General features: G+C 38.7%; 1 protein-coding gene across 6 annotated transcripts in view; it reads left to right on the top strand.

The window, feature by feature from the left end:
• The window catches only part of PDLIM5 (PDZ and LIM domain 5), a 126,299-nt gene extending 110,572 nt beyond the window's left edge, over positions 1 to 15,727 (top strand). For all 6 annotated transcript variants that reach the window (XM_027706540.1, XM_027706539.1, XM_027706544.1 and 3 more), the window contains 5 exons: positions 200 to 374; positions 6,417 to 6,597; positions 7,635 to 7,755; positions 11,766 to 11,881; positions 12,505 to 15,727. In XM_027706540.1, coding sequence (XP_027562341.1) covers positions 200 to 374; positions 6,417 to 6,597; positions 7,635 to 7,755; positions 11,766 to 11,881; positions 12,505 to 12,594 — 683 coding nt within the window. In that variant the 3' untranslated portion in view covers positions 12,595 to 15,727. The remainder of the gene's footprint in view (positions 1 to 199; positions 375 to 6,416; positions 6,598 to 7,634; positions 7,756 to 11,765; positions 11,882 to 12,504) is intronic.
• Positions 15,728 to 20,433: the final 4,706 nt, after the last annotated feature.

The following is a 20,433-nucleotide window of genomic DNA, read 5'->3' as shown; positions in this document are numbered from 1 at the left end:
TTCATAAAGTAGGTAGGACTGATTTCTTAACTTAATGGCAGAGGAGGGGGAAATGAGTACTTTTTAATTTGTTCATTTGAGAAGGCAGGTATACATTGGACAAAAATGTTGGGCAAATGTTATTTGTTGCTTGTATTTCAAATTAATTTACTTGGTACTAAAAGATGGTCTTCTAAATGCTTTGGCACTTTTTCCCCAGCTCCTGCCAGTGGATGGACATCAAACAGTATTAAATCACCTGGAACAACTGCCCCGAGTGAAAAACCTGACACAGCACCTCAGCTAAATGAACAAGACACGTTGGTTCAGAGAGCAGAGCATATTCCAGCGGGAAAGCGTACTCCCATGTGTGCACACTGTAATCAAGTCATTAGGTTTGTACCTCTTTGCTGGGTGCACTCTTCACTGGGTACAAAACTGGCTGTATGGCCAGGCCCAGAGACGGGTGATGAATAGAACTAAATCCAGCTGGCGACCAGTCACTATTGGTGTTCCCCAGGGCTCAGTATTGGGGCCAGTCCTGTTTAATATCTTTATCAATGATCTGGACTGGGATTGAGATGACCTGTTAGTTTGCAGGTGACACCAAGTTGCGCGGGAATGTTGATTTATATTTGGCATTGCTGAGACTGCACCTTGCATCCTGTTGTTCAGTTTTGGGCCCCTCACTACAACAAAGACATTGAGGTGCTGGAAGATGTCCAGAGAAGGGTAATGCAGCTTGTGAAGGGTCTGGAACACAACTCTGATTAGGAGAAGCTGGGGTTGTTCAGCCTGGAGAAAAAGAGGCTCAGGGGAGACCTTATCACTCTCTACAACTACCTGAAAGGAGGTTGTAGTGAGGTAGGGGTCAGTCTCTTCTCCCAGGTAACAAGTGATATAACATGGCCTCAGGATGTGATAGGGGAGACTTAGGTTGGATATTAGGAAAACTTTCTTCACCGAAAGGGTTGTCCAGCACTGGAACAGGGAAGTGTTGGAGTCATCATCCCTGGAGATATTTAAAAGACATGTAGATGTGGCACTTACAGACATGGCTTAATGCTGGGTTAATGATTGGACTTGATGATCTTGAAGGTCTTTTCCCATCTAAACGATTCTGTGATTCTGTTCATCCTGAAGGCTCTCTCGCAGCAGGGCTTTGTCTTGTTTTTGTGGGTTTTGAGTCTTTAATCACAAGTATTTTAAGGCTTCATTTCAATAGTGCAGAACACTTTTTTTCATGCATGGTTTCTCTAACAAAAATGAGAATACTTCGGAGGAAAAATATTGTGAACTGCTAACAGTCACAGTCTTACAGCCCATTTTACAGAGAATCAGGAAGCTAGGTGTTATAGAGTAAAAGTAAAACTAAACAAAAGTAAGCAACTTAGTTTTCACTTATACACCCATTCCAGTAGAATTGGGAATATTACCTAATTGGAAACCAGAGAGTATAGTCCTATAAAGACTATTCACAACTGTTGATTTAGAAATCATAATTTCTAGCTGAGAAGAAGAAGAAGAAGAAGAGAAGAAAAGCATGGAGTGATGTTTTAACAATTACTAGGACTGGATTAATAATAATTTCCTGCACCACTAGATTTCAAGCTCTTTGATGGGCTCTCTGCCTTTGGGTATTATGGTAGCTACTGCCCTTGACTTGTGTGACAGGGGTAGAAAATATTAAGCAACACAAACACAAGTTTGCCAAATGACATTAAGTTAAATAAATTTTGCTGAGCCCATAAGATATCCTATTGTTAGTCAGAATTTCGTATGGAGGAAGAGTTGAATCTGGGTTGCATTGTTCAGTCAGTGATTTCTGACAATTAGTCATGATTGTCTCACCCAGAGAACTATAATTGCCAATGTGCAAATCATCCTCATTTTCATCTATTTCACTTTTTATTTCTTCCCATAAATAGAGATCTCCTGGGATTATTGGAAGAAATATTCTCATTAAAAGTATTTTCTTCTTGCTTGTTCAGTCATTTTTATTTTTGAACTACAAGGGGAAAGTAATGCATTAAAGTATTTTGTCTTTTATTTATCTATGCCCCATGTTTTCAGTGGACAAAATACGAGATCCTGCACCATGTTTCACCATGGTTTAAGAAAGAGACTTTTTTATTAGAAAACGTAAGTTCTGAAAAATAAGGAACTCTATAAGCTGTATAATTTTCGTTCAGTGTAATAGAAAATTGGCTTTTCCACCATGGGCTTTTGTACCCTCTTGAGCCCTGGCTTGGATTCTACATCAGAAGCAGCAGCTAACACAAATCACTTGATCTCCAGAGTTCATTTGAGTCCAACTTGTTTGCTTCCATTAGGTTTCTGTCTGATAGTTCACTACCAGTTCAGTTAATACTAGGTTAATTTTAGAACACTCTTTACTAATGGACCTGTGATGTTTCGGAGAAGTTATTCCTACTTCCAGTGTATATGTTGAAGAAATAAAAATTTATGATCCGAATCCCCTTGAAGCAATAGAAGAAACTTATACAAATTCCCAATACAAGTGCACCTGTGCTTCTTAATCCAGTTTTTTTGCTTTCTTGCAAAATGAAAAATTACTATCAAAAAGGTATACACACTTTTGGGATGAGATTCATCTGATTCCTTGAACAGTTTGGCCTGTATAATAATTCTGTCTTTAGTATGCTGACCATTTTGTTCCCTGGGCTTTGGATTTGTGTCTAGTAAATAATATGCAAGCAACCATTCACTTTCCTTTTTGTTACAGTTATTTTAGTTTAAAACCAAACATAGAAAATCGACTGTGTGCTGCATCTTTCATGCAAGAGGCTTCATTGCCTTTTGCGGCACCAGTGGTTTAGCAGGGTTTGCTTATGCTCTGTGCTGTGGGGTCTCACAGCATAGCCTACAGATGACTCCTGAGCAGTCAACCTCTCCTTTTGGCCTTTAAATCACTCTCTGCTACTCCCCACTTTCCCGCTTCGATCACCATTAAAAAAGAGATGAGCTACTGCCCTGTAAGTAGGGGAGTGTATTGTTCCATGGAGCAACAGTTACTCCTTAGTGGATACACGAGGAGAAACTGCAGAGCCCTACTTGACAGTACTTAAGCCATTGTCACCTATTGTAAGTGACACCTTTTTCATGAATAACAACTGATACCTGTGTCTAACTTCTTTGTAATTTGCTGGTGGTGTTTAAATTCTTCATATGTTAAATGCCTACTTGATTATTAAAAGCAAACATTCTTCCATTGGAGGATGAGTTGATGTGCATTAATCAATGCCAAATATGCCTCATGTTCACAGCATACAGTGAATTTGGAAGATTGCAATGGCATTTTAATTCCAGTTTTAGCATAATTACACTTCATGCCCTCAGTGGTAGTATTACCTATGAAAAGGTAGGAGGAGGATCAAGTGACATTACATTGTACATCTGTTTTGAGAACAAAATGCATTCTGGAGTTGGTTACTTTACACTCGGGCATAGAATAACCATGGCTGGTCAAGGCAAAACCTTTCATAGAGACATCTTATAACTTTTTAATATATCTTTAATTATTCATTTAGTGATTGTCTGAAGGTTCCTTTTTTTTCCACAGCTACATTAAGTAAGCTTTTCTTTCCATGTAGAATCAAAGCTGGAGGCAAAGTACATTTCTCTTGATCTACTTGCTGTGACAGCCTGGCAGACTTCTGGCATTTCCTGATAAAGACTTCTGGTTCCCAGGCAGTCTTACCAAGTTCTGCACTGCAGAGTTGGCTCTTTCTTTGAAGTCCAAATGTGTTTTCACTGGATCTCCACTGAAAACATACTCTTTGGCATGTCTGCTTGTAAATGATGATTTGGCTTTCCACCTTTTCATAAAGCTTAATTGTTTTAAAAGGCAAAAGGGAAAAAGTACAAGTGGTGCTTCCCTTCAGCATCTCTTGTACACAAATTGTATACTGTGGCATTTTGAGGTGAGGAGAGGAAGACAATTCTTAACCATACTGCTGTATGGTTAAATGTAAAGTGATTGGCCTACCTGCCAGATGTGGAAATCCTTTTGATCTCTCTACTGCCAAATTTCGGTTCTGGCTTGCTATCATAATACAAGCCACGTGAGAAACTAGATTATTGGCATACTAATATAATACATCACGACCATACTGATGAAGTTATATTTAGCTACAAGTGTAAAGACATTGAAATTGCACTTATATTCCCTGTGTGTTAATTCTTCTTCCAGTTTTTCCCAATATCATTGCTACATGCAGAGCCCTAATGTTTGAGGTGACTACCAAATTTCTGTACATGGTGATCCTTTGGGGCATAAGATTCTGTAAATACTCTCATAAATAATCCTTTTTAAAATATAATCCCTTTTAAAATAAAATCCCTTTCAAAAAATAATAAATAAGTGACTAGTTTGTTTCCTCTGTGAGTTCGTTTCATGTGACCTAGATGGTATTGTCAGAAGTTTGTTCAGAAATGCTTAACATGTCAAAGTAACCTGGGATAGAGGCCCATTCATAGCCAACCGCTGCCAGTTGGGTCATCTCATATCCCATGTGGATGGTAGGAGCATGGTTTTTTAGCACTACTTTTAAAAATATGTTCTGGTTGACAGAGGCATGTGGGATTTTTATTGGGTTTGTTTTTAAATGGGGAAGGAATGTTGAAGCTATCTGCAGCCATCTTCCTAACATTTTATCCCCCATCTACTTCCTGTCACATTGCATGAGTGCGGGCATGCATCCCCTTTACTCAAATTGGGACTTTAAACTTTTTTTCAAATTAATACAGCAAATAAATACCTTTCATTGCTGGAAACTATCATTTTGATGGCAAAATTATGCTGAGACTGGGAACACCTCCAAGTTCTGAATATCACGTTTTAGTGTATTTTACGTGGCAGGTGTTGGTTTGGGTTGGTTTTTTTTTCCTTTTCTCCACATGCTTTAGGGCAGCTTTTAGGTTGCAGGTATCATTAAGCTGCAGTATCAGCTTGACATGTTTAAACTACAGCCTGATTGAAAGTAAAATTGTATTTAAGAAGTGTTCTTCTGGACATGTGTGCACAGGGAGCCAGTCCGCTAATGGAACACCTCATAGACATTGTGCAGGGCACAGCCACAGCTGTCTGGAGACTTTGAGAAAGGAACTCTGTAGGTGCACTCCCGGGCTGTTCCCCATCCGTCTGGGTTCCTGCGCACTGTCCTGAATGGCTAACCTCAGCATGTCAGAGCTGTAAACTCTGGAGAGCTAAATGCAGCAGATGTAAAAATTCCTTCCCCTCCTGTTGCTAGCACACTTGCTTTCCATTGCAGAGCTAACTGAGCCTATCATTTCGGTGCAGATGGCCAGAAACTCAATACTACCTAGATCCGGGAGAGCCTCTTTGGTGTCAGCCCCGTGTTAATGAATCTCTTAAATTAGCCTGTGCTGACACGGCGCACTGAGAGCACTTTGTTGTACATAAGGGCTTGTATTGTTTGATCAGTACATAACTGAAAGGGCATTGATGTAAAAAGGTGCTTGTAGAGCAGGGAGGGTATCGGGTTAGGTCAGTGTTTGCACTGCTCAGGCATCCACTGGGAGCAGGGGGCTGGAGAGCTGCGCTCAGCCCCAGCTCCCTCCTTAAAGGGCTACAGGCTGCTCCCTCCAGGAGCCATTTTTCACTGCAATAACCTCTCCAATAATCAGAGGTGAATAGAAGAAACTGTCTCAGGTTACATATATGTTCATCATCTTACAAGGCCTTTGAGTTATCCTAAATCTGTTTGAGTCCCTTGTTTTTGACTTCTTATCCTATTAAAAATACATAACATTGCCAGAGAAATTGTAGAAGAGAAATAAAAATAATTACCCTCCACCCTTAATGAAGGTGCCCTCTGTTCTCACCTTGCTTATATTCCTATCTTGGAGTCAACATAAGCAAATTTCAAGGTGTTTTTTGGGGGTTTTGTTTGTTGTTGTTTTTTTCCTGTTGTTTTCTTTTCTTTATTGCTGTTGCTTTGTTCATATGAAAATCTTACACAAAAATGTTCTTGTAGCTTACTTGATTTCCAAAAAAATGTTTAGCAACAGGTGGTGACATTAGTACCTTACACTTCTTTTTTGCAGTGAAGTATTAGATCAGAAAAAGGTGATGCAGTTCTTGAAAGAATGACATCCTTATTAGTCTTGGAAAAAACAGGAATTCTGGTGAGGGAGATAAACTTGAACCACAAAGTTCACCTGAAACCCGTATTCTGGAAGGTTGAGTGTTAGTGGGACCTTGAAGATACCTCACTAAAGTAAATATGGTCATTAAAGAAGTTAGTGTGCTGAATATATTTTCAGATGAATATAGAGACAATGGTATATACTTGTAGTAATGACTCAGAGGTATTGCAGATTAAGCCTATTAGCAGCTTTTGCAGGAGCCAACCTAGGAGTATTTGCTGACAATATCTCTTCTTTCTGATCAGAGGACCCTTTTTGGTGGCTTTGGGAAAGTCATGGCATCCAGAGGAGTTCAATTGTGCCCATTGCAAAACCTCCATGGCTTACATTGGATTTGTGGAAGAGAAAGGGATGCTGTATTGTGAGGTCTGCTATGAGAAATTCTTTGCCCCTGAGTGTTCAAAGTGCCAGAGGAAGATCCTTGGGGTAAGTGGCCAGCAAGTGGCCTGTTTTTTGGTGGGAACAATAACCACAGCGTTCAGTGAGTCTCTGCAATGAAATTCTCTTTTATCTGTCCCAGTCTGCATTCTTTCAAACATACTCATAACATACCTTTTTAGCTCCCATCGCATACAAACTATGGTTTTGGCTCTTCTAATGCTCAACCTTTTCAACCTCTTTGAGAAAAGGTGCTGTAGTCTCCTTGGCTCTTCCAAGTTCAGCTCCTGTTTTCATGAAGCTGTTCTGTAGCTGTTTACCAAATTTTCTGATTACCAAATTTTCTGGTTACCAAATTTTCTTGAGCAAAATGCTTTTAATTGGCAGCTTTTTACAGAATGGGGGCAGGGGGGAATAAAAAGAAATAATCCTCTCAGCTGAGCTGAGCATTGAAGGACACACTGGTTGGCTAGATGTGAAGTACTGAAATATTCCCAGTGGTAATGTAGATAGAAAGACGTGTTATCCTACTCGGCACTGATATTGCTAATTTGAGCCTGCCAGCTGATCGGCCGCTGTTTTACTGCAGACAGCAACGTGTCTGGATTCTTGTGTAACTGGGGTCATGCAGGGCTCTGGCAGCACAATTCTCAAGTCATATTTGGCACTGTAGCATCTTTCAAAACAACACAGAGCAGTCATAATTTTCTATGTGATGTCTTTTGATTAACTTCACAGACTTCAGGAGAAGGCAGAGATGCTGCTTTTCTTATTTCAGGGGACTGTTGTAGGTGAGATCCTAATTAAAATTAAATAAGTGAACAAATGAGTTGTTAAATCGGTCCGACTCTACGCTGAACCTTCCAAAAACCCTGAAAGATTGCTCATGAAAAATAAGTAGATGTACCATAAATAAAGCACCTCATTAAGTTTAACATCGCAGAACTTTTGTGCACAACCCGTTTTCAAAGCAGCAGTAGGAAACAAAGTATTCTTGAAATGAATCAAGTGTGGAGGCATGGTTACCACAATCTAGTCATCACATCAAAATAATGTGTTCATAACACTTTTTCTAATCCCCACAGGAAGTAATAAATGCTTTGAAACAAACTTGGCACGTTTCCTGCTTCGTGTGTGTGGCCTGTCATAACCCCATCCGCAATAATGTCTTCCACTTAGAAGATGGCGATCCCTACTGTGAGACTGGTAAGAAGCAACACAACCAAAGTTTACTGCAGCTGTGCAGGGAAGCAGAGATCAATAAGGTTGAAAAAAAAATAAATTCTTTTTCTCAAGCCTCACATCAGAAGTGCCCCAGCAAATTCATGTAATGTTGATATGTTAATTCAAAGTAGCAATAACTGCTGCAGACAACACTTTGGGTTTGCAGCAGAAGTTGGTGAGAATTTCTTCATCAGCTTTGACAGCAGCAGGCTTCATGTCACTGATTTTACCTTTTCTTGTTAAGCCCTCAGCTGTAGGTGTCAGTGATACATCAGTGTTAATTTTAGGGTGACTTTCTGGTTTAAAATAATCTGAAGTTTAATCTGCTTGTTTACTAAACACAAACAAATGCCAGTGGAGTGATGTGTTTTACTCTGAATAGCCTCATTCACAGCCTGAGGGACTTCCAAGAGAAAGCAGTCTGTCCAGGTAGTTTTTTGCAGGATCGAGGATAACATCTGTTGTACATACACTTGGGAAAAAAACCCCAGACTGTCAGGAAAAATATAGTGGAACAATTATAGCACTCAAAAGCCTGATGAGCAATACTACATGAGTGATGTGGCTTAGAAGTTCAGAGGGATTCTGGATTCGTTTTTAGCACTTCCAGCTAATTATAACTTTTTTTATAGAATCATCAAGTGGTTTGGGTTGGAAGGGACCTTAAAGATCATCTAGTTCCAACATCCCCTGCCATGGGCAGGGACACCTTCCACTAGATCAAGTTGCTCAAAGCCCCACCAAATCTGGCCTTGAATACTTCCAGGGATGGGTCATCCAGAGCTGCTCTGGGCAACCTGTTCCAGTGCCTTACCAACCTCACAGTGAAGAATTTCTTCTTAATATCCAATCTAAACATACTTTTTTTCAGTTTAAAACCATTCCTCCTTGTCCTGTTTCTTGTGAAAAGTCCCTCTACAGCTTTCTTGTAGGCTCATTTCAGGTACTGTAAGGCTGCTGTAAGGTCTCGCTGAAGCCTTCTCTTTGCCAGGCTGAACAACCTCAACTCTCTCAGCCTTTCTTCATAGGAGAGGTGCTCCAGCCCTCTGAGCATCTTTGTGACCTTCTCTGGACTTGCTCCAGCAGGTCCATGTCCATCTTATCTTGGAAGCCCCGCAGCTTGATGCAGGGCTCAAGGTGGGGTCTCACCAGAGCAGAGTAGATGGGACAGAATCCCCTCCCTTGTCTACCGGCCACTTCTCCTGTGATGTAGCCCAGGATACCTTTGGCTTTCTGGGCTGCAAGCGTACATTGCCAAGTCATGTTGAGCTTCTTGTCAACCTATTATTACTAATATGAACAGTTTTTATTTATATTAGTTTCCTAATTTGCTTAAAACTTTCCATGTACCCCTCTGGCCTAGGAAAGAAAGAAATCATTTGTAAAACAATTCCTTTTAAAATGGAAAAGAGACAAAAATGTATCAAAATTATCTGCTTTCACACTGCATGCTGTTTACATCTGTGTTGGAACTGTCAGTTGGACCCTTTTTATTGTTTTCCTTCTACTTTTAGGAGCATTACAGTTTAACTAGAGGTAGAAATGGATTGACCAAGAAATGATTTAGCACAAAATTCTAATGACCTCTTTGGAGCTAAGATTTCCTTCTGGGCTAATCCCACAGTTGTTTGCAGCGGGTGCCATGGAGAATGCTAGGTGCTGTAAGGATGAAGAAAGCAGGCAAAATTTATCCAAAATTTCTCTTGTCAGAGCAGCTTTAATAAGGTGTTGGCAGATACAAAAGGACACAGTAGGTTATTGCTAACTTGGTGACACAAGTAGGGTAATGTGTTGCTCCTATTGAATCCATGGAGCAGCAGAGGATAAGGGTATACGAGCAGCATCCTCCAATGTGACAGCATGGTGAAATTTCATCCTGAAGCAATCTGAAGCCCCTAATCCTAGAACCATTTGATGATTCAAAAATAGTACTGGAGGAATCAATAACTCCCCTTTGGGTGGAAGGCTTGTGACCGGGTTTGTTCTGTTAAGGTTCAGTTCTTGTTCCTGCCACCAAATAATCCATGTGTCGTGCGGTGCATTGATTTGTGCTACTGTTACAACTCCTGTGCACAAATGTGCATATTTCAATACTGTGAGCAGGAAAAACTGTGATAAAATGTCAAGTATACTACACTTCTTGCAGAGTTTATTTCTAAGATAGAAAGTTGCTTGCACAAGTTAATGTAGACACATTCTGTGAGGTGTTATTGGCAGTGATACTTTGTAATGGCTCTGGTTCTCTAACTAGATGTTAATTTGAGATATATTAATTCTTCAAAGACTTTCAGTCCAGCTGGAGTTATGCGTCTAAGACTAATTTTAAAGAAATAAGGAGTAAATGTCATTTCCAACTTTCCTGCTTCGTAGTGTAAAGGAGGGTTCTAATTTTAAATCTGCATTTGAAATTATAACAGCATCAGCTATTAGTATTAAGGGCATTTAATCTGAAAAATATTCTGGGTTTGGATGTCAGGGCTAAAATTAAATTAAAAGTCCAAATATCTACAACTTTGAACTTTTTTTAAGTGCAGAGTTAGTAACCTAGTTTTGAAAATGCAGTATGCAGGAAGCACTGATATGTGACCGTATGAGAAGTCTTACTTGGAAGGCTTCTGTGGTATCGCAATTCAAGCATGCAAAAGCAAAAGAAATCTGATGCCCTTCATTCTGCCTTATCTATTGCCCTTTCTTCAAAAGAAAAGCGAATAAACTTATCAACACAAACCACAGGCCAACTTATAAAAGGCTTTAACTCCTGGCACCAGGAAAATATCAGTAAGATTCTGTATGAACACAAAGGCAAAAACCTGAAACAGTACGGTCAGGAGATCATGTCCTTCAGGGGTTTTGCACAAATGTGTCCTAACATTTGATATTTTTATGGTCTTTCTTCTGCTTAAATATTTGCAACTCATCCCAGTAGCATGGATTAATGAAGGTGATCAGTGAAGCAGCTTCTTGCCAGTGGCAGCCAGAGGGCTTTGCTTTTCCAGAGCACTTGTGTTCCCTATCCTGTTGATATGTCTCCTATGATGGTGTGTTTTGAGGGAGGTCATCACGCAAAACATGGTCTTACTAAACGAAAACCAGACTTTGCTCTTGGGCTTGACACATCTTATAATCCTCCACTGGCTCTGCTGCAGTAAGCACTAGAGCTTCAGCAGATCTGTAGCAGATCCGTATAATCTAGAGAGAAACAAAATCCACTTCTACCCCTCTTTCCAGTCCTTATATATCTCCTTTGAAAACAACCCTGGCATCTAATTTCTGTCAGAGGCAGAGTGTTACTATGGTAGTAACACTTACTGGTAGATGGAGTCCAAAGCTTCATTATGTCTGTCAGTCTGTAGTTCATCTTAGGAAGACATAATGTTTGCATGATGTGTGCTGATCCCAAATGCTCTCATGTTATAGCACGAATGCTGTTGTCTTCTGTGCAGGAATAAAACATTTCCTTTCTAGAATGGGGTGTTTGAGAGTTGAAATAAGTGAAAAAGACCAGACAACTCAAGGTGAAATTTAGGCCTGCACAGGTGGGCAACAAAGGAGTGACTTGCAGCCCTTGAGACAGGACAAAAGCAGTGTTACACACCAAGACTGTGGGGATGGGGGTGAGTTGTCAGTGCCTCCCACCCAATTTTATACATGTATTTTGTTCTCTTAGTCTGCTCTGCTCTCTCTTTTTAAAGCTCTGCTTGGCTGGGGAATATGAACGGTTCAGTGCCATTTGTTTTAGTCCCTGCTCCCTGATACTCCTAGAGGAGTTTTTCTCTGCTAACTCCAGGAAGCCTCCAGAGGCACCAAGTCAATCCAGTGCTTAAAAATGAATGGTGCAAATACACTTGAGAGAGTCTGGTCGCTAATAACCATCCTGACACCCTAGTGATACTTTTTGTTAAATGTAATAAATATATTGCCTTTCAAAGTTTTCAAAGGGTCAGTCTTGCTTTTCTGCATATGCTTTAAAATCTGTTTGTATCTCTTTGCAGATTATTATGCCCTCTTTGGTACCATGTGCCATGGCTGTGAATTCCCCATTGAAGCTGGAGACAGGTTTCTTGAGGCTCTGGGCCACACTTGGCATGACACTTGCTTTGTATGCTCCGTAAGTAAGCTAGTCTACATTTTAAACAAACCTGTGGCAGCAGTGCTTGTGCTAACCTGACCAATATGGGAGTTAATAGCTCTAACCTCTTTCAATCCCCTGGGCCCAAACAGAAAGTTATTTGGAAGGTGTGTTGCTATTGTAAGCCTTTGGCACAGGTCCAAGAGAAGTTGGCCTGGATTGCAGCCATGTGTCCTAGCATTTAACCCATGACGTTTACTTCTTTGGAGAAAGTGTTGAAGGTCATACAGGAATGTGCTGCGTTTCCAAAGTAGCAAGAGTGCTTTTGACATAAAGACACTGTAGCCAAGGTATTGCCTGCTAATATTGTATGACCAAAAAAAACAACCAACAACCCTAATCTTAATGATTGGGTTGGGTTTGTTTTGTTTTTTAATGCTGAACTTAACTCTGCTCCCAGTTAGAAACCCGTTGTCTTAAAGAAAGATTATGCTTACCAACCACTAGTATTACATCAAAAAGAGTATCCCTAAGAAAAAGGTAATTCTTATTCTTTGAATATATTTGTGCATAGAACAATACCGTGATCTGGTATTCTGAATAATTGTGGTGCAATTCATCCATCTGAATTGAGCGATCTTTTCTTTTTTATCCCATTTTAGGTATGTAGTGACAGTTTGGAGGGCCAGACTTTCTTCTCCAAAAAGGACAAACCACTGTGCAAGAAACACGCTCATTCTATCAACATCTGATGCTTGGAGCTCATCGTGTGTAACAAACGTACTGAGTAGAAAGGTTAAAATGTCCATGTTCAATAATCGGTTAAAATTATTTATATGCAGTTTTTCTAAAATGGAAGAGAGATGGGGAAACTTTCAGAGGGTATTGTAAACTAATTTTTTCAGAGCATTTATCATTAAGGTTTTGCTTCATAAAAAGAGAGGAATCAGGAATTGCACCCAAGCCAAAAAATTAGAGTGCCTTTACCTCTACACTTGGCACATTACTGTACTAGTTTCATGATTTTATGACCACATTTATATCTGTTTCAGTATGAGAAGTGAAGTATCTATAAAAATAAATATCTGATATTAGAAGTCTTGGTTTTGCTGCTCTTGAACAAATAAAAGGAGATTGGCTTTAGCAATCCAGGTCACTTTATTGCAGTGATGTTTTTAAACTGTGTCTAAAAGTATTGCAGCTAAACTCCATTAAAAGGGACTCAAAGCAAAGATTACACGAAATTTATAATTCAAACCCTAATATTTTTATCTGATATTCCTATACATAAAGCCTCCTGCACAATTACATATACCTGTGCCTTTACAGTTAAATTTCTCATGGGTTTGCAAGGGACAGAGATTTTTACAAAGCGGTTAAGTGGGCCAGTGGCTATACTGGTGCAAAACAGTAGTTTAGAAGATACCACTTAGAAGAAAACATAAATGGGGTATTCTTCCTTAACTCATGTACTATCAGAACACTGGCCAAAAAATCCTGCTGCTGAAGGTGTGTTTGACAGGATGGAAATGTCAGATCAGATCTTAAGGGAACAGGGATTTACACTCTTCTGTTTGCAGTTCAGGTTTTAGATAGCTTTAAGTGCCTTTCACCTTTAAGGAAAGGGGGAGTTGCACTGAATCTGTAGGTAACAGTGTTTATATCCAGAATGTGAGATTCTGGTATTGAAGGAGGGCAACTGCTGAAGTGCAAATGAGGACATTGTTTTTCTCTCAGTACATTCTTTACCATGTAGCTCATGAATATGTATACTGGTGGTGTGCCATGTAGAGTACTGAAAATTTAACTTTCTTGCTCAGCTGTTATGATTTTTATTAGTTTGGGTTTTATTTCTCTCTTTTCTTCCAGATGTAGGGAATATATTGTTGAATAATACTATATTGAGTTAAGCAGCTCAGTATCTCTCAGATCTTGGAAGGGAGCAGAGAGACAATGCTGTCGTTATGCATTTACTGTGAGCCAGGAGACCAGCCAATTCTGTGGCTTGATATGGATTTCGCATCCACACAGAGAGTCAGCACAAGGCCTGTGCACCAGCTAAGTCCCTACTTAACTTCAAATTAGGGCTTAAGTGGTATAGAGCAACTGTAGACAGATAGGGAAAAGGTGGTTCCCCTCTGCACAGGGTGAATTTTGCTCCAGCAGAATTGCACAACGGAGAAGGGAGTCCTCTTGGGATCAGAGCAGATTCCTGAAGGAAACTGAATTTACATGCTATTTTATTCAGCTGAGATGTCAGGGCTGAATTGTTAGTCTTTAGTACTCTTTCCAATAGACATTAAAAAAAACCATTTAGTGTTTTTGTTGTTGAGAGGAGGGGCAGAGGGGGGAGGGTGTCTTGATACAAAGGACAGTTTTATCCATAAAACCATGGGGAAAAAATCACAAAAAATCACCATGGTTAACTAAAGCAATTGTAATGAGGAACATGAGCAAAAGAGGAGGAAAGAAAACCAAAATTGATGTACTTAAATATGAAAAGATGTTTGGCTTTCTTTTTAATTCAGCGGGACAGGTTCACATTGTGGGGCTGTTTCACTTTATTTCCTGAAGTTGTTTTTCTTCAATACTACCATGTTTCTTTTTTTAAATTCTGGTGGTACAGAAGAAATTTGGTAAATTTGGTAAATATTCGTAAATAAGAAGAAATTTAGTGGTACGGTATAAAGCTGTTTAAAATGTTTACACTCTTGTTGATGTACTCTTCTGTGAGTTTGGCTGAAAATCAGAAGGGTAGAAGCAGACTGGACAAAATACAGTAATATATAAGCCAGGTTGCTTTTGAAATTAAGTGGAATGTGGAAAAATGAAACCTAGAGACTAGGTTTCAGTGGAGCTATATTGCACATGTGTGAGGAAAGAGGGTGGAAATGCACAGGATAAGGCATTCAGTAATTTCTGCAATTCAAACCTTGCTATTTTAATGTAAGATAGAAACTTCTAAGTTTGTCCTTAAAATCCAATTAAATTTTGTTTAGTTTCATAATTTTAATTGGAATTGTATTTTTTAATCTATATGCTCTAGGGTTTGAAAATTTTCAGTTGCTAATGTATTTGAGGACAAAAGCCTGAAAGGCTTCAATAGAACTGCTTCATGTAGCTGCTTTGCCTTTTAATTTCTGCTTTTATCTATTTGTTTAAAATTTAAAAGGAAGCATAGAGTCACTGATACATAATGAATATTTAATGGCTTTACCAAATTATATAAATCAACTAAAAGGAACATAATTTTTATCGTTATTTTAATAAGTGAGATTATAGTAGAGCACTTTATAATAATGCCATATTTCTCACTGAATATTTATTACCTTTTTTTTTTAATTTAGAACTATTTCATCCTGGTATCTTTGTATTTTGTTTTATTTTTAAGCCTGCCTTTACCTCTAGAACCTTTTGGGGTGTGTGTGTATGTGTACATGTTTATATATACTTCTCTATACATGCACACATATGCACACACACTGAGAGACATACATATATATGTGTATTTGAATGCAGACTTGACATAGCAAAGATCAGCACAGTTCCATCATTATTTGGGGGTTTCATGAGACCCCCAAGTTTCGTACAACACATGTATAGCATTCATGTTTTGAGGGAATGTTAGAAAGTCAGGAGAGACGTGTTAGTAACATAACTACTGTAGCTTTTTGCATGCATTTTCAGTCAGTAATTGTTTTTCTTCCCAAACTGCCTGTAAGAGAATGGGGCTTAACTCTGTTTGAAGGTAGAAGGTCTTTATAAGTGAATAATTGATTCACGATGACAGTTTCAGTATATTGTAACTAAATAATACAGGATTATGTGTAAATATAAATGCTTAATATAACATGCAATAAACATAAAAGCAAAAGTTGAATTGTGGTTCAGTGTGTATTGGTCTGTTCAATTGTGTACCTATTTCTTCACAGAGCTACTTGCATCATCTAGCCATGTGAGCTGCTTTGCAAACATTATTTTATGCTGATCTACTAGCTGTTAAGTCCTGGTGATTTCTTTGCTTGTGTTTAATAATCTTTGGCATCAAATTTTGGCTGTTCACATTTGCAATTTTAATTATGATTGAAAAACATAACAAGCAAATAAACCCTACTCAAAACCAGAAATTCTCTATCTATCCTCAGTTATTTTGTTATTGTTGGATGTTTTCTTTTCCTGAATCGTAGTCAGTAAAAAAAAGCCATGATTGTATATAGGAATAGATATCATTTGAGCTGCTCATTCTTCAGGGTTGGTTTTTGGGTTTTTTTGGTTTTGTTTTGTTTTTAGAATGGAGTTTTGTTTTACAGAAAAGGACCTGGGGGTCCTGGTGGACACCAAGTTGACCACCAGCCAGGGATATCCCCTTTGTGACAAGGAAGACCACCAGCCTCCTGAGGTCCATTAGGCAGAGCATTGGCAGCAGATTGGAGACAGTGATCCTTCTCTGCTCAGCCTTGGTGAGGCACATCTGGAGACGCAAGTTCAGTGCTGGTCTTATCCGTACAGGAGACATGGCTGTACTTGAGTAAAAAGCTAGGAAGATGATTAAGGGCATGAAGCATTTTTCATACAAAGAGAGGCCGAGAGAGCTGGGACTGTTCAGCATGGAGAAGAGAGGGCTCAAGGGGAATTTCATGTGTACAAATATCTGGACAGGGGAGTCAAGAAAATGGAGCCAGACTTGGTTCAGTGGTAGATAGTGGCAGAACAACTGTGAGGATGGTCAAACACTGCCACAGGTTGCCTAGAGAGACTGTGGAGTCCCTGTACTTGGAGGTACTCAAAACCCAACTGGACATAGCCCTTGGACTAGTCAAGGTCCTCCATCTCTATAGGTCCCTTCCAACCTTGGTGAGTCTCTGGTTCTCCATCTTTTCTCAAGATGGATTTAAAGATGTAAATAGTCTATTGATTACTGTAGACTATATAACAGTGTAAAACTCTGTCTTGGCCAATTACTATTTATTTGATATCTTTACTTCATTCTACTGCCCATCTAGAATAATTTGCAATGTTTGTTTAGAAGTGTTTAATATTTTTCCTAAGTTGACACTGTCCAAGGAAATACTGCCTAGTCTGGCAAGCATTACCTGATACTGTACTTAGCCTTGGCACCCAGCAGTCTCCACTTTCATCGTGGGATACTTAACTATCTACTATAACATGGCCAATTACTTCATGATAATACTAGTCTGGTAAGAATCTCCTTAGCTGACTATCTCTTAACTAGGCCAATGCACTGTTGTTTTCTACCTTTAATGACACAAGCAAAGGAAAACACTGCACACAGCTCTATAAAATTTAGAGGCAAATTTACAGAAAACTTGCCTCCCCTTCAGTGTTTAGGCTATGAATGAGACAAATGCAAGTCTATTTGCAAACAGTATATTAAGCTCCAGAAGCCAAACTTTTAAAGGCATCAAGTCTGCATTTGACGTTTTAATAGCAAAGGTTTGGTTTCTATCAATCACAACGTCATGTAACATTAAAATGCACCGACAAGAAAAAAAGAGATCTGTCATTCATTCATTAAGATGCTGTAATCCAGTGTAAGATTTATAGGCTTAAAACTCAATGGTGTGTTTTCACAATAAATCCACTTTCACTGCTCAGCACAGAACAAATCTCTCTGTCACTCAAAATATTTGCTGGTCAAAATGCCCTGTATGAGATCTTCAAAGGGTTTCTCACAAAATTGCATATAAATCCTTTTACCAGCAAAGGCTTAATTTAGGTTCAAGTTTTACTTTCTTGGGACATTGGTTAATATCTTGGGCTCAGACAAGATCTTGGTTATATCAAAAACACATAGGGCCTAATTTATTATTAGCAGTCTGGTGTTAATTAGGGGGAATTACCAGAAATAGTTTGCTTGATGGAAATTTATTATGGGATCACACTTTACTGATGGCAAAATAGGAGTCACTGAAAGAGTGCAGCTCCTTCTCATAACCAACTAATTAATAAGGTGCCAAAATTCCTCTGAGAAGGTTTGGTCCTAACTATGGGAACCTCACAGAGCAAATGGTTCCTATGCAGTATTTAAAATTTAAAAGAGGAAAAGAGGGAGGAGAAAAAGCTGCCTAGCAGAAGTCTCAAAAGTGGTATTGCTTTTTCTTGAATTTATGGAAGAAAATATTTAGCTGCATTTCCAAGCTCATTAAAGAATGGCTTTTCTCAGACAGAAAAACAACAGCTAGTTTATAATCTCATTTGGTATGCTTGAACTTGGTTTTCAGTTTTACTTGTGCATACTGCACACTACAGCTTGTAATTTTATGAATTTGGCTTATAATGAGCTTCTATATTACTCTTTATTGCTTTGCCTAATGGTCTTTTTCATCATCATTTGCCGTGGAAGTTGAGGTTGGCATAGATAGGAAACTGAAAATAGAGCAAATCTCTGATAACCCCCAATCTATTTTGTGTATGGCAGTTTGGGGATAGAAAGCCACTGTCTGTTTTTAGGGATGTCATGAAAGTTGTGTGAGAATGGCATGTTCTAATAAGGTGAAGTGGAAGCAAAAATGTCTCTTAAGAAATTTAAAATCACCATGCTAAAATTTACACATGGAAGATTTGGAATAAAATATTTTCCATAAGATTTTCTTTTTAAATATTTAAGATGGTGGGGTATGCAAGTTGTAATAAAGCGCTTTTGTATTTACACTGGAAATGCCTTAAACTATTTAAAAATATTCAGTATTTTGGGTATGCTTTAGAAGGATTGTGTCATTGCGCTCTGAGTAATATTCACACTTTCCATAGGATCACAGTTGTTTCCTTTTCAGTACTCATGCCTTTGCTTTGCTTTTTCTTACTGCTCGGCAGTGCCATTGTTTGTTTTAAAGTATTTCAGTACAAGATAATCCTGTCAGGTGTGTCCCTTATTTCTCTTTGTGAGGCATCAACGAAATGTCAAATGTTCCTCTGGTAAATATAAACTTGCACTAAATTTTGGCACTCTTTCCAAAGTGTCAAGTTTTCCCACCCAGAAGTTTCCGCTGGAAAAATAACTCGAGATTCTAGACCAAAACAGTCTTTATTTCCCTTGAAATCCATTAAGCAAAAGGGAAACACGTGAAAACAAGTGTAGGGCCAAAATCATTGATACCCTGAGCAGATACAGCCTCACTGATTTCAACTCATTCCTCTCCAAATAAAAAACCGTGACTGGTATCAAAGCTACATTAAGTTCATGCTTACATTTGTCCAGTGAGTAAGATCAGAATTAAACTAAGGATTTGGTCCTTGGTTTTAGCAGGATTTCCATTATGTGTCACAAATCTACTTGAAGGTATGCTCTCATTTGGGAGTTAATGAAACAGTTGAGTGAGTACCATGTTACCCAGAGACAGGAACATCACTGCAAGAAATAAGTCTGCTTTCTAACTGTATATTTCATTACTCAAACCTCAGATGTTTAGTGTCTCTGGATGAACCATAACAGGTTACATAAGAAAGGGAAAATCTTTCCCTGATACTAATCTGCCTGCTCTCACACCTTGCTGATTCAGTGAAATCTGATGAAATTGTTATATATTTCTACTCAAACAGAACATAAAAGATTTGTATTCATCCTGTGCTTGGATCAACATTCCCTGAGAATAAAAAGGATGGTGAATTCATAAATTAATAATTATTTTGGCTCTGCATAAAAGACAAACTATTGCTATTTGCACTAAGTTGAGGTACTCTCTGTGGGTTTTACCCACATAAGAGTTCTTCAGCATTTCTTGCCATTTGTATTTGTTGTCCTAGCAGTGTTTCTTCAATTTATGTAAAGCCTTCAAAGTGCTCTTTAAAGTTGGATTGAGAATTGCTCAGATGTTTCCAATTTTTTTCAAATTCACTTTCATTATTGGAAGTGTTGATCATGACACTTAAAGTGATCACTCTCTCCCACTGTGTGCAAACAATAAATTACATTTCATAGACTGGGATTTAGTTATTTATTTATTTTATATATGGCCTGCTCTTCTTTGTACGTTCTCAATCTGTGCCTGTGGGAGGCAGGTAAGGTATAAAATAGAACAACTTAATGTTTACCTAGGGTCCAATTGTGGACTTACACTTGGCTTTAAACAACTGCAATGAAGTTAATTTGCTGTGTGACTGTTTTTTCCATATGTGGTACTCACTGACCATCAGTAGAGGATTACTGGGAAATTCTGACAAGTGGTGTTTGGAGAAGAATATAGGTTGGACTTTCTCTGAAATAAATCAATGTATATCAGTGGGAGTAAAATGATACTACAATAAGGCTGCAAAATTTTATATAAATCTTGCATGTTATTTTTTGATGCAAAGTCAACAAGGATGGAAATTGGTAGTCCAAATCAGTTTTTTTAATAGTAACAATGTTTTCTGTTCTGTCCTTTATGCCTTCCCATGATATACACTAAGCTCCTGTCTTATTCCTGGAAGGGAGAAAAAGTGTGTTAAGCAGCAATTTTTAGTTGTTCTTTCAGTTACTGTAGAGACAGAAGGGAGCTGCAGTGGAGCTGCAGGACTTGAGTCACAGTGACAGGAGGAAAGAGGAAGTGGCAGTAGGAAACAGTTTTAGAAAAAGGCCAAAAGCTTGTGCA

The sequence above is a fragment of the Neopelma chrysocephalum genome, unplaced genomic scaffold (assembly GCF_003984885.1).
Source record: "Neopelma chrysocephalum unplaced genomic scaffold, ASM398488v2 Primary Assembly neopelma1_382, whole genome shotgun sequence".
Classification (NCBI taxonomy): Eukaryota; Metazoa; Chordata; class Aves; order Passeriformes; family Pipridae; genus Neopelma; species Neopelma chrysocephalum.
This window is presented reverse-complemented; position numbering and strand designations above follow the sequence as displayed.